The sequence below is a fragment of the Pleuronectes platessa genome, chromosome 16, assembly GCF_947347685.1.
Source record: "Pleuronectes platessa chromosome 16, fPlePla1.1, whole genome shotgun sequence".
Lineage (NCBI taxonomy): Eukaryota > Metazoa > Chordata > Actinopteri > Pleuronectiformes > Pleuronectidae > Pleuronectes > Pleuronectes platessa.
Window position 1 is genome coordinate 3675178 of NC_070641.1, and position 26782 is coordinate 3701959.

At 42.7% G+C, this 26782-nt stretch overlaps 1 protein-coding gene across 3 annotated transcripts in view; it reads right to left on the minus strand.

The window, feature by feature from the left end:
• Window positions 1–1062: 1062 nt before the first annotated feature.
• nbr1b (NBR1 autophagy cargo receptor b) overlaps window positions 1063–26782 on the minus strand; it is a 46408-nt gene continuing 20688 nt past the window's right edge. Inside the window, exons 14-23 of one of the 3 annotated variants that reach the window (XM_053442776.1) lie at window positions 25580–25655; window positions 18673–18783; window positions 16940–17110; window positions 12975–13247; window positions 11476–11686; window positions 11056–11307; window positions 8167–8264; window positions 7921–7996; window positions 7635–7728; window positions 1063–6328 (exon numbers count right to left, since the gene is read on the minus strand). In XM_053442776.1, coding sequence (XP_053298751.1) covers window positions 6155–6328; window positions 7635–7728; window positions 7921–7996; window positions 8167–8264; window positions 11056–11307; window positions 11476–11686; window positions 12975–13247; window positions 16940–17110; window positions 18673–18783; window positions 25580–25655 — 1536 coding nt within the window. In that variant the 3' untranslated portion in view covers window positions 1063–6154. Of the gene's footprint in view, window positions 6329–7634; window positions 7729–7920; window positions 7997–8166; window positions 8265–11055; window positions 11308–11475; window positions 11687–12974; window positions 13248–16939; window positions 17111–18672; window positions 18784–25579; window positions 25656–26782 lie in introns of those variants that run through there. The other 2 variants (XM_053442777.1, XR_008341990.1) reach the window with 2 other exon arrangements.

Below are 26782 nucleotides of genomic sequence, written 5' to 3' on the forward strand. Positions count from 1 at the left end.
TCCCTCCAAGATGAACCATAAAGATAATCCTCTTATTGCCCCAGTACAGTTCATACTTCTACAACTAGGACACCCTGTGCCACATAACAGGTCTGGTTTCCTATTTTTATTGCATTACTTTAAAGAAACGATTTTGGTGGAAGTTTAGCCCCTAAACAAAAATACACCTCTCAGGGTTTAATTATTATTATAATCCAGGACTCATTGACGTTATTAAAGATTCAGTGTGTAAGATTTAGGTGAAAGGGATCTATTGGCAGAAATCAAATATAAAGTAATCCTACTAATGTTTTCACTAGTGTGTTCCATCTAAATTGTATGAATTGCTTTCTTTAACCTTGAATCGGCCCTTTGTATTTAAATACTAAACACCTTTAGAGTTTTTATGACAACAGAAAGCCACCACAGGTTCATATTTGGTAGAGAACCTGTGGCAGCTGCAATGTGCACCTCTTGATGTCCCTTAATTATACACACCGAACCTTCAGCATTCTATTACAATTTAAGTGTGCTTCAAATCAGTGAAACTACCTTTATTTTAAGGTTCAATGTGTATGATTTGATGACATCAAGTTGTGGAGTTGCATGTTGCGGCTGAATACCTCTCACCTCACCCTCCCCTTCCAAACATGAAAAGTAACCTGTGGCTGCCTTCAGACGTCATAAAAACTGTAAAGATGTTTAGTTTGTCCAGTTTGGACTACTGTAAAAAACATGCCGACCTCCATAGAGGGGAACCGCTCCTGTTGCAAATATAAAGTATTTAAATATAAACGGCCAATTCTAGGATAAAGAAAACAATTCATACAATTTATATGAAACACACTTGTGTAAACATCACTAGGATTATTTAATATTCAATTTCGGCCACTATATTCATTTCACCTAAATCTTATACACTGAACCTTTAAAGGTCCTCTCCCTTTGTAAAAGCTTTCTGTCCTGGAGCAGATATGGACTTCATGAAACTGTTCAGACTAACATTCATCCTGAGTGATCGCAAGAGGACAGCACCAAGTACAGGTGTGAACACCATGTTAGTAAAAAAGAAATGAAGAAACCTCAAGTGCATTGACTTTAATTGGACACAGATATGTACACCATGTTGATACAGTACAATATAGAAAATAAGCTTCAGCAATCCAGTGTTTATCTTCATCCTTAAATACTTGTTTTCTTTAACCCTGTATGAAAATATTTCACCAGCCCTGTCTTAATTTAAAGCCTAAAACCCTCCACATCAGGTGCACAAACTCCATTTCACTACACAGGGGTTTGGTTTGGATATGTGCACTAGGGTTTATTTAAGAATACTGTCTTTTAAGGGGGCTGTGGTGAGATTCAGTTGAGCAAAAGTGATGCAAAACGTAGAAAAAACTGCAGTATTCATGATGTGAAGTTACTAACACAGTTTACAGTGGGAATTTATAATGATGGTGGGGGATTAACTCAATTGGACAACCCCAATAAAGAAAACATTTCATAAATTCCCTGTTTCCTTTTTAAATCCATCTTTTGTGATTTTTTTACAACATCATTTTGTTGGTAACACCAAATTCACAGTCCCTTAACATCATGCAGGTAAGATTGGCCGAGTGAACTCAACATTGAACTCAACCTTTGTGTAAGACTGTACTCATGTATTCTCAGTGGCAGTTATACTCGGGTATCATAAAATGAGCCACGCTGAGGATAATGTCTCATTTAAATCTTCACCACATATCCATACTAGTCTGTCTTAGTCAAGTTAGTCAGGAGTTTAGATATAAAGTCTGTGGATGAGCTGCTAAGACATTACATCACAGCCAATGTGAAGCTCAAAATTAAGAGGAATTCGATTTCCACTCCTGCTGAGAGTTAGGGAACTAATATACCTGTTTTTAAAGGTTCAGTGTGTAAGATTTAGGCTAAAAGAATCTAATGGCAGATGTTGAATATATAATAAGTTTTCACAATGTGTAATTATCTAAATTGTACAAATTGTGCCTTTCTCTGCCCTAGAGTGGGCCGTTTATATTTAAATACTTTATATTTACATCCCAAGCAGGTCCTCAAGGCCTCCATGTTTTTCACAGTAGTCCAAACTGGACAATCTAAACACCTTTTGAGTTTTTATGAAAACTGAAGGCTACTACAGGTTCTCTTTCATGTTGGAAGATTGGTGAGGTGAGGGGATATTCAGCTGCAACTTGCAACTCCACCACTAGATGTCACTAAATTCTACACAAAGAGCCTTAAACAATGTTATTAGGAGCATCAAGGCTACATGTCCTGCAATCTTAGGAGTAGAGCCTGACCTGTACTTGATTAAATATATCATCTTGTAGTCTTCCTTTGGTCCATTTGTACTGGAGATTAAGGGATTTGTCATCAGGATTTGATGATTGTTAACCTGTCCATGGGCAGGAGAATAAGTGGAATTAAATTAGTAGCTAAATTTGGCACAAAGCAATTTTCTCTTTTTGTTAACCTAATCTTCTGATGTATTTTCACAATTATTAAATCAGCTCTCGCATCTTTTCTGCTTCATGTTCACAAAAATAAAGTTTTCCAATAAGCACTAATCAAACCTACTGTGATTAGGCCAATATCTATTTTTATATTTCTATTTTCTCTGATCTCAACATCATCAATATTATTATTATGTTCTGGGCAACTTCTAAGCTCCACAAAGTTACTTCTGCTTTCTACTAATCTTTAGAGGTGCTGTTGGTGGATATTGTGACTTAAGATGAAGCTTAACTATAATACTTCTCAAAATGTTGAACTATTCCTTAGAGTATGTGAGAAATTACAGCTTTTTTTTATAGCACTGACACTGGTCGAGCACACATTGTATCATAATCCTACAACAATTGCTGTTTTATTAAAGGATTTGTTCCAACTCCAACCACAAATTTCAAAGTCCTCTCACGTGCAAACTAAAAGACAAACCTCAAAACAATCTGGTAACTTTTCTTACATAGTATAACACTAACACACACATCCAGCAGAGCAAACTCAAGCACCACACAAAAGCCTGATAATACAACATCCATAGCTCAGTTTTTGTATATTTCCAAACAGCCTTCAAGCATTCAAAGAAAAAACAAATCTCAATTCTTAACTTAAATTAGTGATAACTGATAGTCAATGCTTCCAACTAGGTTTTGTATAATCATACATTTAAAAAAAAAAAAAACATTTTACATTGTTACACACTGTTTGATTCCAGTTAAAGTTTGGAAAGACTATCCTGTACATACTCTTAAAGTGCTCTGACAAAGGATGAGCAGTATCAACCCCGAACCTTAGCACACCACACAAAACACGAGTGTAAAATGATATGAACATGTATGAACATCGTATAGGGGATTTAATTCATCATTGCCGTTTGAAGGCATGAAATGTAGTCACTCTCACTCAGCTAAACAGTTACTTTGACCAGCTTTTCCAAGTTGCTCCGTTGTTAAAAGAAGAAAAAGCTAAATGGAGATGTCTTCATTTTTATCTTCACTCCCATCTATATTTCAAACAAAGAATTGTTGAGTCTTCTACCCCTTTTACACCTGTATTTCTGTGTACTGTACTGTAGTTACAAGCAAAGTAAAAACTGTGAAAAATTACATCACAAAGACCGATGAAGTAACTTTTTCATTTGGACAGTGTTGGCAATCTTGCATCATCACCATGGGATCCATCTGAATGGCATGATTAGCTAATTTCTTTTCATTTTTTGATCTGATACACAAACACCCATCCTGACATGCATCCGTGTTGCCATGGAAATCAAACTATTTGCTTCATGCTGAGAACCCTTATCTATTATGAAATCACAATGATGTGTTAAATCTGTGCCAGAGCTTGTAATGTCTCTCAAACCTGCCTACAAGCAAACCAAACAAGCTGTCTATAACGCCCTTTCCTATGGCAAAATTGTGAATGTGCCAAACTTTGTGACTTAACAAAATAGTGTGAGAATTATGGCAAGAGCGAGATATAGAGGTTAATTTAGCAAATTTTCGTTTTTTTCATTTTTTACACAACCTTTTTGTATAAATAATTGGGCTGAACACCAGGAATGATTTAAAGGAGTGACTGTCCAAAAGTGTAAGACACTAATACCCCAACATCGAGTGTGGCCTCTCAGAGCAGGTAGAATCGCTTGCGTCAGATGACTTGACTGAACAAGTTCATTTGAAGCATACTGAGACCTTCGCTCTGAGCAGAGGAGAAAATCCTTACTGTGAGAAACAGCCAACATGTTCAGAATAATAAACTAACGCAAGGAAGAGGCTTGACTGTCAAGACAACAATGTGTGATTGAAGGAAAAGTCAGTTGGAGGAAAAAGTTAGTTTTACGTTCAATGAATGGTCCCTGTGTCCTTTAAGTTTTAAGTGCAAATACTCTAAAGTCACATTGGGGGAATGTTCTTCTCCTTTCAGTGGTCATCTACTCATACAGCAGGTTATGCATATAGTCCAGTAATAGGTGTGTTACATCCCTATATACTCTTTAACAATGTTGACAAAATGTACAAAACAAAAGTATAAATAGAAAAGCAGCCACAATCTAAGATAGTTTGAACCTACATGAGAACAGATAATCACCTTGTACCAAGCTCCGGGGCTCATGACATACAGCAATTACTTCTTGGCATTGTTCAAATGCGATAAGGTTATAACCAAGCAGTCCTGTTTTCTGAACTTGCAACATTAATAAACAGCCAAATAAAACCAGATATATTAAAATGAATCTATGCTTATGTATAAACAGTATAGTAGTCTCTGCTGACTAATGACACATTTAAATCATCTTCCAGTGTGTGAGAAAAAAGAGACAGAAACTTTGCTTATTTGAACTATTACTAACCATTGGTTTCCCTGGCTTATGCAAGGCAGTGACCATACTCCACCTCTATGGGCATTCTGTATCTGCCTAAAACATGTAACACACGATGCACAGATGCAAATGACGTCACAGTGAGATTTTCTAATAAATTACATTTGACAATGACCAAACCTGAACCAGATCCAAGCCTAAAACCTTCCCACCCAATCACCCCAGCTTTCAAAACTTCAGATTTTTACACAGTGAAATCAATGAATTTTTATAGAGCCAATGAAATCGCTGGATTTACTTATAGGCAGATTGTTTGTGTCAAATACAAGTTTGTGTAGCTTTAACGTGAGTCCACATATATGAGTTTTGAAAAATGTTTCTTATTCCCTTTAACAAGGAGGGTTGTTGTGAAAGCATTAGCCATTAGTTTAGCAGCTAGAGTAGTTCATTAAAAATCCCTTTGAACAGTGACTAACAGATTTTTTACAAGGATGTGCAGAAATAGTAGCCACACTCTTATGGGACTGGATTTTTGGTAAACTATGTTGACACCCATCAGGTTAGGGTAACAGATCAGGGACAAATGACAGACGCTTAAGTGGAACCATCAAGCACCCAGGATGCCTTGATAAAAACCCTTATATTAAGACTTTTTGCAGTTTGATATACAGTCAACTATAATTTTATGTGGCTTTCATTCTATGACTGACTAGCATGTGTACACATTCTCTGACAAAAGTGACTATTTTTCTCAGTGCGGATGCAATACTGGATGTGTGTACTTTAACACAGTCCTGGGCAAAAGACGAAAGTAGAAAGGTGGTGTGTGTGACATTTCAATACTAACAAATAATTACCATAGTTTTTATATTGATGTTGGTGAATTTACATCAAGGTCACATTAAATGTGATTGTTGGACCTGGTTAGTTTTGGAACCTAACACAACGCCATGTTTGCTAGCTTTGTGAAGTTAAAACCCACCCTCTTTACTTGCTTCAATAAAAAGATATGCAAAACGTAGCTCATTTTGATTGGTCAGCAGAGGAGCTATAAAGGCCAACACTGACAGTTATACGACGGACAGTAGGTGATTGATGATCTAATGCAGGATTGCAGAGATGCTTGCTGGAATGTTTCCCCGTATGTTGTTATAAAGAGAAGATTGCTCTCCATTTAACTGGACCAGTTAGAAGAGAGATATGCTGAAAGATAAAGGTAAAAAGGTAGATGAGCAGAAATGGATTTCTTTCTTCTTGTCTTTCTTCATTCATTATTACTTATGTTTCATCTCCATCTCCCATCCTTCTTCCTGCACATCTTCGTCCCTTTTGTCAGTAGCGTGTGGAGTACCAGTCGTTGTCGGTCATCTGAACAAGCTCGTTAACCACGTCCAGCAGGTTGTAGTTGTATTTCTTCAGCAGCCGCTGGTTCAGTGACCGGTCCCCAAAGCCCATCTCCACCAGCACGGCCATCATGGTGTCCTGGGTGGACGCGTCCAATGGAGGCTGCATGGAAACAAGATCTGATCAGTCCATGCAACTTACTACAAATAATTTGAAAACAACGGTGAAGTTAACAAACGGACTGTTTGTAATTCCCGGCCCCAAACAAAACAATAACGGGAGCTGAATGGGCACGTCAGGTTTGACACCCTTTTGTATTTCTCTGACAATGAAATGTTACTAAAGCCATTTTCAGGCATGAACTCCGGAGGATGACCACAGTTTCACATATGGAGACACAGCAAAAGGTTCTCCGGTCAGACGCATTCAGAACAGCAGAGAAATCTCTGGGGCGTTAAGATGAGGGGTGGCATAGCGTTTAGTGTCAGAATATCATATAATTCTGCTGCGGAGATCATGTTTCTCGGTTTACAGCACATCCACAACGGCATCGGCCCATATCACCACAAGCGCTCTTTTCATCTTCATCTGTGTCTTCTGCATGTATGGCACCGCTTCTTCAACCAGAGATATTTATCGTCTTTATTTTTGTATTTTGGGTCTGTTGCATGTTAGAAGCATTATCAACATGCCCGCTTGTTTGCTGTGAATCCTCAAGAAAAACTAAAACTCAAGAGTAACTCCTGAGCCTCTTACTTAGACATTTATGTTCTCACATACAGATCCTTCGGATAATGTCAGGAGATTATACAGAGTTCAGTGCATATCTGATGAAAAAAATATTTATGGTATGATGTCCTTATTAATGTAATATGTGATAGCTTAACATCAGATATAATGGGACCTATGTATGTTCATCTTGTTTTTTTTGTGACCTCCTGGATGAGTTGTCATTGTTTTTGTAGATAATGGCTCTAACTGTGGTTTGCTGGAGTGCCAGATGGCTTAGTTACCCTTTCCAAACTAATAGATTTCAATTACTTTGTTAGCGGCATCATTTGTTGAGACCTTTTGGCCTTCTTCACATTGCCAGACAGGTTCTTTGAACATTGAAATAATAAAAAACTGTATTTTGTGTTTAGTTGGGTTATCTTAGTCTAATATAAAAATTAATTTGATGATATGAAACATTTAAGTGTGGCAAATATTCAATCATAGAAGAAATCAGGACAGGGGCAAATTTAGGGGCTATTTCACAGCACTATCCTGAATGGGTAAAGCATCAGATCGGCCTTTGTGTTGGCAGATATCTAACTTTAGATGGTTTAGCTCGGGATAAAGGCCAGAAAACTTGATAGTAGTTTTAGTACTTAAGGGTTTCCTTAAATATCAAAGTGTTTAAGACACAGTAATCAAATATATTGTACAAAATAAAATAACATATATATAATGTAAGTTACTTGCTGACCTGTGTGGGGCCTTGTCCAGTGAACAGAGCTTTGTAAGCAGAAGCAGCTACTGACAGAGCTCCCTTCACCAGGCCGCTGGTGATGCCTGGGTGCCTAAGGAGGGACAATAAGGGGTTAGATCAAAAGTTTGACATCTATTATGTAAAAGCCTTGGAATTTAAATATACCCTGACATGTTTCTATACAAGTAATGATAAGACTTAAGAATGTTGTAGGAGCCTGCAATACTCATCTCTCTCTGTGTGAGTGCGTGTGCGTGTGCGTGTGTGTATGTGTGAGAGAGACCTTGGGTCCTCAGGGTTCTCTTCTGTGCCCTCAGTATCTCCAGTATCATCTGTCTGAGTCTGTTCAGAACCAGAGGCTGCAGGACAACAACATATCACAGTATCATCATCATCCTTGACTCCATCACAGATTGATCCAGTTTCAAAAACTCTGTCAGTAATCATACCTATTTGTCAGTATCCGCATGGATGACAAGATACTAAAGATAAACTCTACTCAGACTCAAACTGATGGAGATATGCTTACCATCCCCAGTTTGGTACAATTCAGAACCCTCGGCTCCTTCCCCAGCAGCAGCAGTAGCAGCAGCAGTGTCAGCATCTGTTTCTCCACTGCTCTCTGGACTGTGCAGAGTCAAGGGTAAGATATTTTTCAAGCTTTGATATCGATGGAAAAAACTTTCGGCATGCCCAAACCCTTAGAATAAAAAAAAGTTTTAAATCTAGGTTGCACTGGGAGGGTCAAAAGATGTATTCTACTGGAGAAGGAACTCTATAATGCAGGCCTATTCAAATGGTGGAATGCGGGGCGGGCCATATGTGGCCAAGAAGCAACCCTCTGAGTGGCCAAGCCTGTGGTACTGCAAGAAATGCAGAGAAAATCAGAGAGCCAAAATTCCTACAATAGTACAAACCATGAATGCAACGCACTGCATTGCATTTTCAAACTCTCCACAAATGCATCTCATCCCCGGCACAAATCACGGATGTGATGACAGATTTCATTGTGAAGTTGAAAGAGAACTTTGCTGGTCTATTGGATGGACTTGCTCAGCCCACAGAGGTAATGGGATTTGACAGAGACCCGTTCACTGTTGCAACAGAAGGGGACTTATCCGCCCGAGCAAAGCTAGTTCTCCCTTCCATCAACGAGGGGAAACTTATACTCAAACTTGCTGATATGTAATCATCCATTACCATGGCACAGAAGCTTCACACAAACGGGCCTGCTATGTTTTGGGCTGATGTTAACGAAGAACAGTTCACCAACATTAAGAAAGTAGCCAACACAGTGCGCATTAGGTTTAGATCAACATACACATGTGAATCAAGTTTTTCACATATAAAGAAAAAAGAAAGCAGCTCACGTTGCTCCCTGACAGACAGCACTCTTCACTAATGCCTTCGAATTTGCATTGACATCTTATGAAATTAAATCCACTGCGTTTGTTCAGAACAAAACATCTCGCTTCTCCCAATAAGAAAGTCAGCAGGGTAACTGTAGCCTACAAATCAATATAATGTGGGATGTGTAACAAAGCCATGCCTAATCAGTAGTAAAATTGTATTTGTGTGTTAATTACCTATTTCACTTGTTATGGATGTGTGCACTGATAGCTTTGATAGTTCTTATTTTTTCTGTTAAATGCACTTTCTGATGTGCCTGGGTATATGACCAAAATATTATTTGAATTCAAAAGGGAAACAAGCTATTGATAATACTGTGTATTATTTTAATTGTTATGCAATTTGAGTTGTGCCTAGGTCAGATATGACCAAAATGTTAAAAAAAATACTTGAAAAGGGGAATAGAGTATTGATATTACCTCAGATTCTGTTGAGTTTTAGCATTTTTAAATTGTTTTTAATGCACTTTTTCATGTGCCTGTGTCAGATGTGACCACATTTTAAAAGGAACCGATGAATAAACATTACTTGTTTTCCAAAACATTTAGTTATGTGGGTTTAGGATTTGTCATTGCTGCTTACCGGCCGATGAAAATGTCTGGCCCATCTAAATTTCTTGGTTGGAAAATATGGCCTAACTGAATTTGTAATCGAATAGCCCTGCTCTAATGTATTGGATCTGGGCAGGGTGGTTTGAAATTGGCTGAAATTGAAGCCAATACTCCTGAAATGATACTACCACTTGTATAACCCGTTACTGACTGGCCGATTTGTCCGCCAGAAATAGGCTATGAGGAGCTGGAGTGGCGAAGAAGAACACGTCTCTTCTTTGTGTGTTTTGTCTTCGACAAACAACATTACTCCGCCTAGTGTTCTGGCGGTGAATTGCGTTGCAACACGCGCAACACGTTATAGAAGCATAAACCAAAACGAGTCCGTCGATGCAGCTGCGTGGACTTCCGCGGTTGCAGTCGCAGGACTATAATTCGGCCTTAACTCCGGAGATCTTCTGCTGTTTTACTCTGGAGGTGAATTACTATGTGTGAATGCAAATGTCCGAGTGAAGGCCTCCAGAGTTTCTGCAAACTTTCTCCACCTGGCCCCCTAATACAAAGTCTGCAGAAAGTCGTGAGACGATATGAGAACACAGCAGGAGATCCTGCACTGGATTCACAGTGAGCAAGTGGAGGGGCTTCTAACAAGCGACAGACGCAAAAATGAAAACAACTAAAAGAAAACAGATAATCTCAGGATGAGAAAGCGGGGCCACAAACCTGACACTGACAAAGTGATTTTCGTATCTGGGATTCACTAGTGGGAGGAAGTGGTGACGCATGGTCCATTTATACATACAATCTATGTTAAAGAGCTTTAGACATATTAGACAAATACACCCCGTTAATGCTACTAAACTGTTAATTTAATCAAAGATTGTCTCGCATTTACCTTATTGTGCTTCAAGCTGGTCTCAGGGGTGACTACGTTTAACAATTATATACTCTTCGCAAACAATCTTTGGAGCCACCATCAGTGTACTATTATTTTAAAGTTTGATATATTCAGCACCATTTGGTATTTTATCTGGTATGTGCCTGATTGATGGTATTGTCTTTTATATGGGCCTTTCTTTCTGGAGTTGTATGTTCTATGTGGGTTTTTCTGTGTTTACTCCAGCACCTGCAGTCCAAAGACATGCAGAAGTGAGTGTGAATGTGTTGTTTGTCTCTGTATGTCAGCCCTGCAATACACTGATGACTTGTCCAGTGTACTGTATATCCTCCCTCTCGCTCTGGGATTGGCTCCAATTAATCATCCGCAACCCTCAAAGGATAAGCAGAGGAGATAATGGATGGATCGATGGATTATTTTTATATCTTCCTGCTCAAGAACCACAGATACAACGATTGTTTTGTATATGGACCCTGTTTATCTAATAAACTGAATTCAACAAAAAAATGACAGGGATTGGAGATAATGGCCTTTCTTATATCTCGTCATTAATACTGACCTTGGTGAGACGATGGCTGTAGGTGGGGCCACCACTTCAGGTGTCAGTGGTTCATCATCCAGCGTTTGAGATGTACAAAGCATGTCGTTGGCACTGCTGGTGCCCGACAACTCTGTCCCTGAAGCTTCATTTGCCTCAGCTACTCCCATGTCTTCAGCAGTACTGCTTGGGTGGTCAGTAAGGTCAGAAGTTGGAGTATCAAGGTCTGTGGGGGTTTTGGCTGAGATGTCACCAGGCTGGGACAGAGCAGAGCTGCAACAGGACAAGGAATGGGGATTAAAGGGACAGCAACAACATACACAGCAGCAACATACACAGCAGACAACATCCAGCCGCCATGTTGGAGTCACTTCACCCACATATTCCCAAGACAACACATGGTGACCAGTTCTGTTACTCCTGTGCTGATATGGCAAATACCTGTACATGGACTCCCCCAGTGGCCGGCTGGTGTCGAAGCAATCAGGGAGGATGATGATGTAATCCTCTGAGGAGGTGGAGGAGGAGCGACTTCTTATCTCTTCTCCCTTCTCCCCTCCTTCGTTCTCATTCTCCTCCCCTGGCTCCTTCTCCCTCTCCTTCACCCTTGGCTTGACACAGATGCTCTCCATGTGGGACTCTTTAACCGCATCTGTATCAGAATTCCCCAAAAAGTTTGATGTTTCGATGAAAACACATAAAACTGGAAGGAGAGTGAGGCAATAAAGCTGTTTTGAGACATGAACTCAGGAGGATGTCCGCACAATTCTGTCAGGCTTTCTCTGGAGATTGCCTTCCACACATGAACAATGCAGCAGGAGATCTCTGCTCCAATGCATTCAACACCACACAGAAATCTACGGAGCGTTCAGGCGAGGGCTGGTGCAGCGGACAGAGGCAGGACATAATGTAAACATTCTGCTGCCGAGATCATGTTTTGTTTTACAGCACATCGACACCGGCATGGGCCCTTATCACTAAAAGCTCTCTTGACATCTTTGTCTGTGTCTTCCACATGTATGGCACGGCATTTCCATCCTGAGATATTTTTATTCTTTTTTTTCCTTTTAAAAAAAAATATATATATACGTCTGTCAAGTGTTAAAAACATCATCAACGCACCCACACGCTCACGGTGACTTCTGCATAGGATCGCCTTCTGTGTTCTGGCATCTGCACATTCAAACATTTGAAATATGTAGTGAAGACTGCGAAGGGATTTAATGAAAAGTGTAGATTGTATTTCATCATAGTAAGCTTATAAAATCATGAGCCCAAATTAACATTTTGTAAAGGTTTAAAGTGACCTTGACCTTTGACCAAAACAATTCTTACTAGTTATTCCTTGAGTCTAAGTAAATGTTTGTGACAGATTTTATGATTTTTTTTACCATGCATTCCTGATATATCATGTTCACAATAATGGGACCAACTTTAGATCAGAGTGACTTTGACCTGTGACCACCAAACTCTAGTTCTGATTTCATCCTTAAAGGTTCAAAGAGCGCCAAACAGGGAGAAATTCACTCATAATGTTTTCATCAGAATGGGACTGATGAACAGAAGCATGACATGACATATACACTTCATGCTGCTCAGGTTTGCAGAGAAAACAAAGGGTTATCTTTAAAAAGGCATTTACAAATGAAAGCTGCTTTCACAGTTTCAAATTATAAGCAGAAATTATGCCTGCATCTCAGACTTATTGAAGAGAAAGTTCCAGAATCAATAGGTTGGATCAGGTAAGAGCACAATATATGCTGGTCAACTACAAGACAATGTCATTTTCCACAAACCAATACATTTAACCTCTTTTATCAATTCGAGTGAAGAAAAAAGTGAGTGAAAAATAATACAAAATTTCCTGTTGAACTGTGAATAAAAAGCATGATTCACATGTCATGACTAAACAACTCAATCACTGTGTCTACTGCTCTCACCTGTGGCTGTGGAGGCCCTGGCTGAAGGAGAAGGCAGGGTTGGTGCCGAGTTGGGGCCGGGCCCTGGGGTCAGAGCCACAGACGTGGGAGCAGGTAGGGATGCTTTCAGTGGGGAAGGGAGGGAAGCCTTCAGCGTAGCAGGTGGTTTGAGGGTGTTGTTGGAACTGCCGGGGTTACTGTCTGGAGTCTCCCATGTTTTCAGTGATTTGCTGTTCACGCAGGAGGAGGAAGAGGAGGAGGAGGAAGAGCCACTCTGAGCAGCTGGACGTGCCACTGAGAGTAAACAGGAGGATAACTGTTAGACACTGTGACACTTTTCTCTTTCAGTCATATGCTAAAAAATATAGAAAGAAAATGCGAAAGTAATCCTCACAGTCATTGTGTGAACAACATTTTCAAGCTTTGTGTTTACAGACAACTGACCAATTACTTTTTTGAAACTGATAAGTGATTTGTGACATTTCAGTCCAGGGCACTTTGGGTATTTATTTCTTGTGGGAAGAATGTTAAACATACCGAAACACCAGATGGTCAAAAGGAAGACTTTTTTTTAAATATTAATTGCAAGTTATCTTCCATAAAAGACAACGCAAATTCAACGTAAACAATGAGACAATTAAAAAAATAGGGTATTTAGTATTTAGTTTAAAGGGCATAGAGGTAATGATGTCTGATCTATTGAGCGGGCCACATGGCTTTCATAGTGCTGCCATTCAAGCCAGTCCCCAGTCAGATTCGCCTTAAGCCACAGCGTACCCTCAAGTTTGGCCTGTATCATTGATGGCCTAAACCAGAGGTGTCCAAACTTTTTATCCCGAGGGCCACATACAGAAAAAAATACGATGGTCTGGGCCATTCACGCCACCACGCCCCCCTGCCCTGGAGCGGACTGTTGACAGTGCGCCTCAATCGCCTTGCTCGACGTTCTGAGGGACAGCTGGAAGGTCAGGGGTGAGTTGGGCGCCATCTAGTGTCTAAACTGGGAAGTGCAATACAGTGGGCCATAGTCCATTACTTTACATTACATTTCATTTAGCTGACGCTTTTATCCAAAGTGACTTACAATAAGTGCATTAACCCTGAGAGTACAAACCCAGAACAACAAGATGCAACACATCTTTGGAAAGCTACGATTCTTACACTCAACGTCTCAGTCAGACCAACAACAACAAAAAAACAAAAACAAAATGGAGATGGCTAACCTAAGAAGCTTCATCGTAATCCACAGAACGATAATATTCCACCAAAAACTGTCTTATTACATTGCCAAAGGTCCAGACGATCCAATCCAGTAACATATTTAGTCCATTTAGACATCAAAGAATACCCACAGACTGCTTTTGCGTCATCTCAGAGCAGCCAGCAGCGATGTGTAACCTTCGATGTATTTCCCCACGTAACTCCTGATTGCATGTAAACACAAGTGTTCTCTTGATTTCAAAATGGCGGCTAGACTCTAAATTTAAGATTGACAGCTCACTTGACCCAATAGGAGCTGGCATGGGTTGTCCACAGCCTGCAATAGCCAACGAGAGACCTCGTTGAAGTACAGTGTTTGCACCTCTTCTGTCATTTAAAGACTGATCCAATTGCAACCGATTATTATGATGACTGGCGTTTCGTTTAGCCAATGAAATTTCCAACATGCAGATGTGACGCGTCAGGGCGTCAAATTACAGGCACAGCGACGAAATCGCTGTGTAACGACGAAGAGCTGTTGGTAAAAGGCAAAGAAGTGTTGTTTTGGTTGTGTTTTGTGTATGGCCCTCTGTTTCACTCTGTGTGTGTCTGTAGGAGTCACTTCTGATCTGGGGGAGGGGTGTGTGTGTGTGTGAGAGCCCTTTTTCTTTCAGTGTGAAAGTGTGTGACCATGGTTACCAAGGGTCTTTTGGAGTCTCTAAATGGAAACCGCCTAGACATACCCTTAGAAATACATGTGTAAAATATTCATTTTCTGTGGTATTGTTATCAAATTTGAACTTGGGCTAGGTATGGCTTCATGCTGTGGTCCCATTGTGTTTTCCAGCTCATAAGTCCCAGCTAGAGTCATCTGCAGGGATCTGTTTACCAAAAAATATTCAGGCGGAAATAAAAACCTTATATTTCAGTGTGTTCCAACTGCAATTACTCAATGCCAGTACCAGTTAGAGTGATTCTGCCAAGACCATGCATGTACTCCAAATGGTTCAAGAACAGCTTTCAATTTACTTTCAGTATTCCTCAGACAGACGTTTTAGGCAAATTTGAGCCGCCTCGTAAGACGTTTAGAAACCTTATATTTACATCAAGAGCGTGTCCTCTCTACGAAGGCTTCCATATTTTTTACAGTAGCCCAGACTGGACAAACTAAAACCTTTTTGAGTTTTTATGACAACTGGAGGCTACCCAAGGTTCTGTTTCATGTTTGGAAGGGGATGGTGAAGTGAGTTAGTCAGCTGCAACATGCAGCTTCACCACTAAATGTCACTGAATTATACACACTTAACCTTTAAAGACAGAGAGAAAACCAAGACAAATATTCGTCTAATCCAATCTGGCACACCTGCTGAACTACCCATATGGTTTAGTGTTTTTTTGAGGAATCTAATGTTAAGATAGCTGACGTGAGAACAGGATCTAAGACAGCCCTCAGTCATTTTGACGTGAGAAGCTATTTCATCAGCTAGCTGCTAATGTAGATGGCAGCATGGAGCTGAGTGGGCAGAGCACAGTGCCTTTATCAGAGCCATTTTACTGATAACAACTAACTTCTGCCAACGGAACAGAATGATGAGAGCTGAGGGAGTCAAAAACAGTAATGCTGCAGAATAATGCTAAAATCCATTTAAAAAAAATACAAATGTGTTAAAGTAAAGAACCCTATCAACACCACTTTGTCAGATTTAAAAAAAGTCACCCACAAAAAGAAGCAAACAAATATTCCTGTTTCCTATTAGCAGGATTTCTGTAGGTTTCACTAAGTTAAATTTAAGATTTAAACACCATATTAAATTTAAGATTTCTGTCAAGTATGAAAAATATGAAAGAGTTCTAGAATTACTAACACTTCCCCATAATTGAAGACAGGTGAAGTAGCCTAGTAGAGAATAACCCTCAAAGCACCGTTATGTCTCTTAAACTACAGAGACAGTAGAAATGCATAGCCAAACAGATTGTACTGAGATCAATTCCTACCTTACAAACGATGCATTCTGCATGTAAATATATTTACGACATACTTATTTGACACCTAGTATGTACAATTTTAACAGATTTAAGATTTTTTTAAGGCCTAAAGCCCTGTGGGTCTTTCTTTGCCTAGAATCTACAATAAACTTCAGAGAGCTCTGAGATTGGTGGTGCTTCTATAGCTTTACAGAAAAGCTTGTCAATACAATCAAATATCATTACACCTGTAGGAGGGCAGAATTTTTACGGGTTAAAAGTGTTATGGTTTTGTCCAGTGGAGGGCTTAGCTGTTTCAACATAGGAAGATGGAGCTTTTTTCTTGAATCAACTCTAGTGATATTTGGCCTGGCTAAAGATTAGATCCAGCAATTTTCCCCAAAGTGTCCAGAGACTAAATCAAAAGCCGTAAAAAGAGAGAACATTATCTTACAGGTAGTTAAGTTCCTGTATTGGAAGACGCTGACTAACTAGTGAATAAATATTTTCAACATTCTTCCCAAACAAATGTCATCACACAGTGGGGGACTGACATCTGTAGCCTTATTGATATGTAGTATGACTGGGTTCGTTGTTTTTGTTGAATGTTCCAAAATGATCCGTTTTTAAAATAATTACTCTTTTAACCAACTTTTGTCTTTAATTCATCTTATTTTTTACTAACTCGGTATGTAGGCTGGGAAACAAAAACAACAGACTCAAATTGGAGGACAATCTAAAAACCTGCAGGCTAGTAAACAATTTCCATGGACGGCTATAAACCAGTGACCTGTCTTCAGTCCAGTAACTGTTTATATTACCTGTCCCTGGTCGGGACCCTCTCAGAGGGGCGTGGTCGGGGGCCTCCTCCAGGGTCATCGAGCGAATCACAGTTTCACAAACAAACTGAGAGCCACTGATATCATCCTCCCCCTCCTCCTGAGCCGGGACTCCGCCCCCTTCAGCTCCAGATCCTGTCCCATGAGGGACATCTGAGGACCATTAACAAGAGGACAACAGTTCTGAGGCACAGACGAGAGAGCTCATTGACCAGCCCTGTGTGTCCTACTCTACCCACATAGTCGCATCCAACAATGTCATCTTCAGCTTGTCCTTAGCTGACCAGTGACAAACATCAAACCAAACACATGTAGACCTTTTCCTAAATGACAACATAAAAAACATGTGAGAGTAATTATGAAACAGTAAAGTGTCTCTGATGATTTTAATTCTGTTTTCATTAGTAAAAAAGAGGGACTAATTTCTTTCTGAAAATATTTTGCCATTAATTCTCTTATTTCATCAAATATCTCTGCAAAACTGATAAAGAGAGTTGCCATTAAAAATCAACTGCATTAGTTTTAATTAATTTCAAAGAGATAGAGACTGTCATACTGAAACAAAAACATTTATTTTATTTACTTTTGTTAAATTCCATGACATTTGGTCAAGGTTTGTGACATAGCCCAAGGAAGACCCAATTAAATTTTGGAGCAGATTCAAATAAATGGGCACATGTACACAAAATATAGAGTGCCACACTAGTTCTTAAGTGAGATAATTGCATGCATGCCAATGTGGCAGGACAAATTATTTTGGTCGAATAGGGCATTAGCTTTAGCAGAAGTATATGTTCTCAGAGCTCTTTTCTAGTTTTTCTGGCTGTGGCAAATGGGTTCTTAGCTGCAGAGCATCCACAGTGAAAAGTTTTGACCTTACACTGTATATTTGTGGGGTTGTGACAGGCGAAACATCATTTTAACCAAGCTGGATGTGTGTGCTCACACATCCCTCCTGGCAAAACTCGCTCCTGATTACTAATTGTATGACACAAATTAAAAATGTAAATAGTGAAAATGTTGTAGAAGAGCAGTAGACAAGTCTGCTGCCCGTCTGTATGCTGAGAAGCATTCCTGCTAGGACACTACAGTATAGCAGCTTTAAGACATGTCCTGTAGAGGAAGCCCAGAGAATTGGCCTCAGACATTCTCTGCAGCTTGACTTTCTCACATGCGCAATGCAGCAGGAGATTCTCCGCTCAGACGTGTTCACAACATATTACAATTTTTAGAAGGATTCAGGTGAGGGGTGGTGCAGCAGGCAGAGGCAGGATGTCACGTATTAACTCTGCTGCGTACTATAGATCAGTTCAATTTGTTTACAGCACATCATCATTGGTGTCTGCTCTTATTACCAAAGGTCCTCTTGACATCTTAATCAGTTATTTCTATGTGTGTGACTTCACTTTTTCACGCAGAGATATTTATTTTGCTGTAGTTTTTTTCATTTTTTCATCTGTCCCATGTTAGAAGCTTCAACACCCCCCACTCGCTTGCGATGAATCCAGTAGAGGATTTCCTGCTAAGATCTGACATCAACTCCGACGGACTTTCGACAGATTTTATACTGGTGGACCAGTCAGAACACATACACCTCCTCCGGAGAAACTGCGGAGGATCTTCGATGTTCTGTGCATGGATACGAGCAGCTTATGTTAACCTCAACAAAATTCGATCAAGGAGATAAAAAAGTATGATGAAGAAAACTCCATTACCCATGATGCTGTTGATGACCTCTGTCTCTTCCCGGATCAGACCCAAAGACGGACTGCTCTTGTCCTGCAGGTGGCCATCTTGAGGCAGAGGGGATATGCAGGGAGTCATGTCTGAATGGAGGAAATTAGCATAGAAAGAAGAATATTTACTAGGGATGCACCGATATGGAAATTCTTGGCCGATACCGATACCGATATTTAAAATAACAATCTGGCCGATAGCCGATACCGATACCGATATTTGTTTATTTTCTTTTTGTTGTTATTCATTCACCCTTTTGTGCCAGAAAAATAATTAAATCATTATTTAAAAAGCACTATTCATCACTCTTATCTTTTAATGAGCACAAATTGAATCAGATTTATGAAACAATCTCTGATTTAACTAAACTTTATTTAACAGAGACATATTAGGCCCATTTTACCGCAAGTTGAAATGGTTCCTTGGGATCTTAATGAAATGTCTGTAACATATTTTGGTCAAAATACCACAAGGATAATTTAAAACAGCACCTTTTACCCTGTCTAAAACAGCCCTGTTAAAGTAGCATTATAGAGAACGCTCTTCTCATTGATTTACGGTAGCAGTATTGCCCGTTTATTAGATGTGTTACGGCTTCTGTGTGTATAACGTATGTTGTCAATTCCCTTGTTACCTGTGCATGAGACGGATGAATAGAGCCGGTGCACATGAGAATAAAGTACTTAAACAGACGCTACGCTCATACTTTTTACACCAAGTTACACTGCGTGAGTCAAGATAACTTAACAAGCCCTCCTCAGTTTTACCTGTTTTGAGTGTCGGGCAGAAATCACATCACGTCAACACCCACCGTGGCCCTTCGCGATGCTTGTTTTAATTAAACAGTCGGATTCCCCTGGTCCGCACCAGTTCTCAGTCAGCTGCTAGGCGCCAGCCGGAGGGTTCCCCCAGCGGTCGCCGTAGCTGAGGTGATCCGCGAGAAGGGCCCGACACGCGTCGAGAGTCGCCGCCGCCGACCGCGTACCCGGTCCCCTCCCCGCCTTCCGCGCCGGCGCCGTGAGGTGCCACCGGATGAGGACCTCCCGGTGCCGCACACTGAGCCTCTGGCGGCACGGAGAGGAGGGAGCGACTGCTCCCCCAGCCGCGGCACGTGCCCAGCGGTTTTACCACAAATATGAACATCGGCCAATGATATCGGTGAAAGTCAAGTTTATTACCGATAAGCTGATATCAGTAAACGAGGCGAATATCGGCCGCTACCGATGTTCGGCCGATATATCGGTGCATCCCTAATATTTACATCAACTCCAGTCTGGCATAAGCTACCGTATTTGTAATTGCAGTAGGGACTACATCATTGATACTGGTTTAGCAGGACCAGCTTTCGAAAACTTACACATTTAGTGTTTGCACAGTCATGAGTTCCTCAGGTATGATCAGGTTATTGAATGATCACTTTTTGTGTTTGTGGATGTAGACATTGTTTCAGAAACTTGAACAAGTCCTTAAAATGGTTTGGAATGGACCGAGCTACATTACATAGAGCTATTCCAGTCTTAATGATCATTCAAAGAGCTTTTCACAACAGGAACATTCACCCATTCATATAGAGCCTCTCTATGCTGCGCTTTTCTATGACACACTTCACTTACATACTGCTGGCAGAGCCCCCAGGGGCAGTTTAGGTTGCAGTGTCTTGCACAAGGACACTTCGGCATACATGACTGAGCCCTGGCTTTGGACATAATGTTTTATGATATTCGTGTTTGATCCCATTGGCTGGGCTATATACTTGATTTTTTGATGCTACACGTTCCTGAAATCAGGAGTAGCTACCGTCGGGTTCAGACACCTTAAACAGAATTCCTGTCAAAATCAGGGAGGGCTCAGCTGATTCTCTCGGGCTTAATCAGGTTTAGACAGATAATTGAGGCCCGGGCTGCACTTTAGTGCAGACCCAGAAGTCGCTTTGTCCATAGCTAGATTATTGACTCGAATGCGATAGTTTACAATGCACTGGATTGCCAACGTATTAAGGACTAAAGCCACGTTAGAATAAATTTTTGGTCAAAAGTTACAGAATGGTCAGATTAACACTTTAATATTCAGTCTGCATGAATATTATAGAGTAATCGCTAACAGGGACACTAGTCTTGTAGGCAGGGAAATGCAGAACCCAATTTGTCTTTGTTAAGTCATATCCTTGAATTAATATAAATATATATATTGTGGCGTGCACTCAGGGGTGTGTCCTCTCACCCAGTGGGTTGATGGGTAATGTTAGAGGCTGTAGCTATATATACTTCCCGTATGGGGAACATGTGCCAGTTCTTCCTTGCTACTGAATAAACGACAGTAAACAGTACCTGCGTCTCTGCCTTTCCTTGTCCTGCCACATTGGTGACCCCGTTTTTTGGACATGTTCGAGGTAGAGGAGGATAGTGTCCCTTCCTCATCTGGGGAAGACGTATTTTCTTCCCCGGCGCCCGTGGACCGTGTCTCCACAACGACCATGGCGCCGCAGCTTCCGCGACCGACCAGCTCCGCGGAGCACGTTAAACTGCCGGAGTTTTGGCAGAACGACCCCGCGCCGTGGTTTCTGCACGTCGAGGCTCTTTTCCATCTGCGAGGAGTAACGGCAGACGACTCCAGGTATTTTTTGGTGGTCGCGGCTTTGGACCAGCAATCCACCCGGCGCGTGATGCAGCTCCTGCGAGCCCCGCCACTGCGCGGAAAGTACGCCGCCCTCAAGCAGCTTCTCCTCCGGCGCTACAGCTTGTCAGCCGCGGAGAGAGCGGACAAGCTACTGTCGCTTCCCGGTTTGGGCGATGGTTCGGCAGTGGACCTGATGGACGAGATGCTGTCGTTGCTGGGCTCCGAGGATGATGGTTTCCTGTTCCCGCACATCTTTCTGCGCCAGCTCCCGCTGCAGGTGCGCGCAGCCCTCGCCAACTCTTCTTGTTTGGCGGCCGGCGACTTCCGTGGATTGGCTGAGCAGGCGGACCGGATCCTGCTGACTTCGAGGAACGTCTCCGTGCAGAGTGTGGCCGTGGAGTCCTTGCAGCCGACGTTGGAAGACGAGGTTCCGGCATTGACGGCTGCAGTTTCCACCCGCAGACAGCGCGGCCAGCTGTGTTTCTTCCATCAGCGCTTCGGCAGCAAGGCGCGCCGCTGCGTTCCTCCGTGCGCGTTCGAGGCACCGGGAAACGGAAGAGCCGGCGCTCGGTAGCAGCCGTGGGCGCTGGCGAGCAAGAGGAGCTGCTGTTCGTTCATGACTCCATATCAGGTAATCAGTTCCTGGTGGACTCCGGCTCGCAGAAGAGCCTTCTCCCTCCTGCAGCTACGGACCTCTCGGCCTGTGGCAGTGGTCCGCGTCTGACAGCGGCTAACGGTTCGGCTATAGAGACGTTTGGTACCAAGTCTGTGACTGTGTGTTTCAATGGACGCAAATTTCTGTGTGACTTTGTTGTAGCCTCCATTACGGTTCCTATTATCGGAGCAGATTTTCTGTGCACTAATGGGTTGTTAGTGGATGTAGCTAATCGCAGGCTCATTGATGCTGTGTCTTTTGCGTCTTTTCCGTGTCAGACAGGGGGACCCGGGCCGTCAACACACGCTAATTTCGCGGCGTCAAAGGATGTCTTCCAGCGCTTACTGGCGGAATTTCCTTCGCTGACAACGCCCGCATTTTCTGCCGCGGTTACTAAACACGGCGTGGAACATTTCATTCCCACTGCGGGTACGCCCGTTTTCGCACGTTCGCGTCGCCTCGACACCGTGAAGTTAGCCACCGCAAAGGAGGAGTTTGCTACCATGGAGCGTTTGGGGATCGTTAGGCGGTCCAACAGCCCGTGGGCTTCGCCGCTCCACATGGTGCCCAAGGCGGACGGGTCTTGGCGGCCGTGCGGTGACTTCCGCCGTTTAAATAACATTACGGCCCATGACCGTTATCCCATTCCGCATGTTCAGGATTTTTCGATTCGTCTGGCGGGCATGACAATTTTTTCTAAAATCGATTTGGTGCGAGGTTATCATCAGGTGCCTGTGCGGGCAGAGGACGTGCCCAAGACTGCAGTCATTACACCGTTTGGGCTTTTCGAGTTCCTGCGAATGCCGTTCGGCCTTAAAGGCGCAGCGCAGACGTTTCAGCGCTTGATGGACTCGGTGTTACGTGACCTCGCGTTTGTTTTCGTCTATTTGGACGACATCTTGGTGGCCAGCCCGTCGGTTGATGAGCATTTGTCGCACCTTAGGCAGGTTTTCCAGCGCCTTGATGGACATGGTCTCATTGTCAACACAGCCAAGTGCCAGTTTGGGCTGTCTGTCATAGACTTTTTGGGCCATCGCATTTCGTCGCAGGGTGCGGTTCCTTTGCCCTCGAAGGTGCATGCAGTTGCGGATTTTCCCCGTCCAGTCTCGGTCAGGTCGCTACAGGAGTTTTTGGGCATGGTAAACTTTTACAATCGTTTCTTGCCTCGTGCGGCCCAACTCCTGCAACCATTGTATGGTGCTTTGAAGCTTAAGGAAGCCAAGGACCAGGTTGACTGGACCCCTGTGAGGATCCAGGCTTTTGAGGGGGCTAAGGCTGCCCTGGCTAACGCGGCGCTTCTGGCGCACCCCGCGTCTCGGGCGCCCATCGCCCTCACGACCGATGCTTCGGATGTGGCTGTCGGTGCAGTGGTTGAACAGCGTGTTGCGGGTGCGTGGCAGCCCCTTGCATTTTTTAGCCGCGGTTTGCGAGACAGTGAGCGAAAATACAGCGTGTTTGACCGGGAACTGTTAGCGTTGTACCTGGCTACGCGTCATTTCCGTTTCCTGCTGGAAGGCCGCCCTTTCACAGCCTATGTTGACCACAAACCATTGACGTTTGCTATGGCGAAGGTGACAGAGCCATGGTCTGCTCGCCAGCAGCGCCATCTAGCGGCGATCTCCGAATTCACAACGGACATCCAACATGTGGCGGGTAAAGCGAACCCGGTGGCAGACTGCCTGTCGCGGGTGCTGGTGTGCCCTGTGCATCTTGGGGTTGATTTTTCAGCACTGGCTGCCGATCAACCTGGGGACCCGGGTATCGTTGCACTGAGAGCTGCGAGTACCGGTCTGGAGCTGGAGGAGGCAGTGGTGCAAGATGGTGGGCCTGCCCTCCTTTGCGACGTCTCCACGGGCCGACCCCGCCTGGTGGTGCCGGTTGCTTGGCGCCGTCGGGTCTTTGATATGGTGCACTCTCTTTCTCATCCGGGTGTCCGGGCGTCGGTGAAGTTGGTGTCTTCGAAGTTTGTGTGGCCTGGCCTTCGCAAAGAGGTCAAAGAGTGGGCGGCCACATGTGTGGTGTGTCAGCGCGCAAAAGTTCACCAGCACACTAGGGCGCCCCTCGAGCCATTTTTGATTCCGGCCAAGCGTTTTGATCATGTGCATATCGACCTTGTGGGGCCTCTTCCCCCTTCCCAGGGTTTTACACATCTCCTTACCATGGTAGATCGGACCACTAGGTGGCCAGAGGCGGTTCCTCTGTCTTCCACGACATCTGCGGACGTGGCACGCGCTTTTCTTTCAGCTTGGGTCTCACGTTTTGGTGCACCGTCTGATATCACCTCTGACAGAGGCCCGCAGTTCATTTCGGATCTCTGGTCGGCGCTAGCAAAGTCTTTGGGCACACAGGTTCACCGTACCACTGCCTACCACCCCCAGGCTAACGGTTTGTGTGAACGCTTTCACCGGTCGCTTAAGGCGTCATTGCGGGCTGCGCTCGCAGACGCGAACTGGTTGGATCGGTTGCCGTGGGTGATGCTCGGGTTGCGCTCGGCTCCTAAGGCTGACCTGGATGCCTCGCCTGCAGAGTTGGTGCTCGGTCAGCCGCTCCGCGTCCCTGGGGAGTTTCTGCCTCAGAGCTCGGCCCCCTTTCCGGTTCCTGTTGCGCGTCCTGCGTCACAGGCCGCTTGTGCACCGGTGCCCGTGCATCATTTTTCTCCTCGGTCTTTCGTGCCAACGGATCTCGCGACCACTCGGTTTGTTTTCGTGCGTCACGATGCTCACCGGTTTCCCCTCCAGCCCCCGTATGACGGCCCGTTTAGAGTGTTAGAGGCGGGTTCTAAAAGTTTCATTCTGGACATGGGCGGGCGCAGGGAGCGCGTTTCGTTAGACAGGCTTAAGCCAGCTCATCTGTTGGCCGGCGAAGAGGTGCTACCGGCCCGGGTTCCCCGTCGTGGTCGCCCCCCTTCTAAGACCCCTGTGTTGTTTTCTCCAGTTGTGCCTCCTGATCCTGTGCCTGTTGTAAATGATGTCCCTTCTGCCTGTTCCACCCCTGCGGTTGCGGACGGGGGTCGGCGTAGCCGTTATGGTCGCCTCGTTAAACCCCCTGAGAGGTACTGACTTTTGTCCCATTTTTTTTTTCCCTCTGGGTGTTCGGGGGGGGGCTGTGTGGCGTGCACTCAGGGGTGTGTCCTCTCACCCAGTGGGTTGATGGGTAATGTTAGAGGCTGTAGCTATATATACTTCCCGTATGGGGAACATGTGCCAGTTCTTCCTTGCTACTGAATAAACGACAGTAAACAGTACCTGCGTCTCTGCCTTTCCTTGTCCTGCCACAATATATATTTATACACACACACAATCTCCACTAGTGGTATTTTGTTATATATTATTTTGCCAAAAAAAGACCAAAACACACTATAATCAGAGTCTAAGATAAATTTGACTGAATTCATACATATATTGTATAATGATATTATTAGATACAACATATTTTCTATAAATATCTTGATAAAAATATCAGTATGAATTTTTTGTTCACAATAATTGTGTAGTAAAAATGTGATATTATGAAAGCTTTTTCCTTTATACGATCAACAGTGGGATTAGCATCATACTCGGAGTACAACACACTCACTCCCTGGACCCAATCACAACCACTCAAACTCTTCTTACCAGCAGGGGTGTTGTTTGGGACACTCTCCAACTCTTGAACAATGTTGATGTCTAGCAGCTCAAAGGAGAGAAGATCCTGACAGATAAACAACATCAGACAGCTATTTAAAGAAGCAGTTGAGCGGCTTAAAGGGAAATATATATGAAGTGGTGGTTTTGGAGGTAGATACATCCTGGTTTCTCGAGAGTTTCAAAACATTATTTAAATACAATGAATCACTTTCGGTTTCATCTTCTCCAGTGTCAGCATTTTCAGTTTTTCTCTACTACACATTGCGAACTGAATAGCTTTAGCTTCAGGACAACACAAGATATTTGAATACGTAAATATGTCTTCTTGTTTACTTTTTACAATTATTATATTGTTTTACTGGAAGGGAAACGATGTGGCTTGTGATATAAAATAACTCGAAGAATTTTGACATATAATTAGAACGCAACATCTTTAAATACATCTCTCGATGCACCTGAACACAACATCAGGTTACATTACTGATGATGTGTCAGGTGCATCAGGAGAATCAGCATATAACACAAGACACTTAAATAGTTAACACAGTAGCCCTAGTGCAGAACTTAGTCTGTATCTGCTTCAGGTAGCACAGCATACTGTTGGCTCGCTTTATTCAGCTATTCAGTCTATCCTCACATCCAGAGCTTTTATTTTGAAACTTTGTGAACTATAGTCTGAAGACTGTGTTGATTACTTAACTGAACTCGGAAATACCAGACATGCCATGTATGAAAAAATAACAGCAGTTAAGTAATTCATTCAAACTTCTATAAGCAACACATGAACAGTTATAAAGGACAATCTGTTTCATTTTTATGAAAAACCCATGACAATAAAATATTCATTCTAGATAAACCAGGTAGGATGAACATAAAAGTTTTCTAACTTCACTCTGCACCATACACTGTTTATATAAAGCTCTGCACACAAACATCCAGCACGCAAACAATAAAAAAGTGCCAGTTTATTGTAGAACTGTTAGAGGAGGACTCACTAATGATAAGAAAATCTTTCAAAAATAGCTAAAGAGCATTTACACAGGCCAAGGAAACAGTCTAACTGCAAAAACACACCCGAATGTGTGCTTTTACCGGAATCTCAGTGGTTTGAAAGTTGATTTTAACTTTACAAAAATGTTTTATTCTTGCTTTATCGAGTCTGTCCTGATGTTTAACTTTATCTGTTGGTTT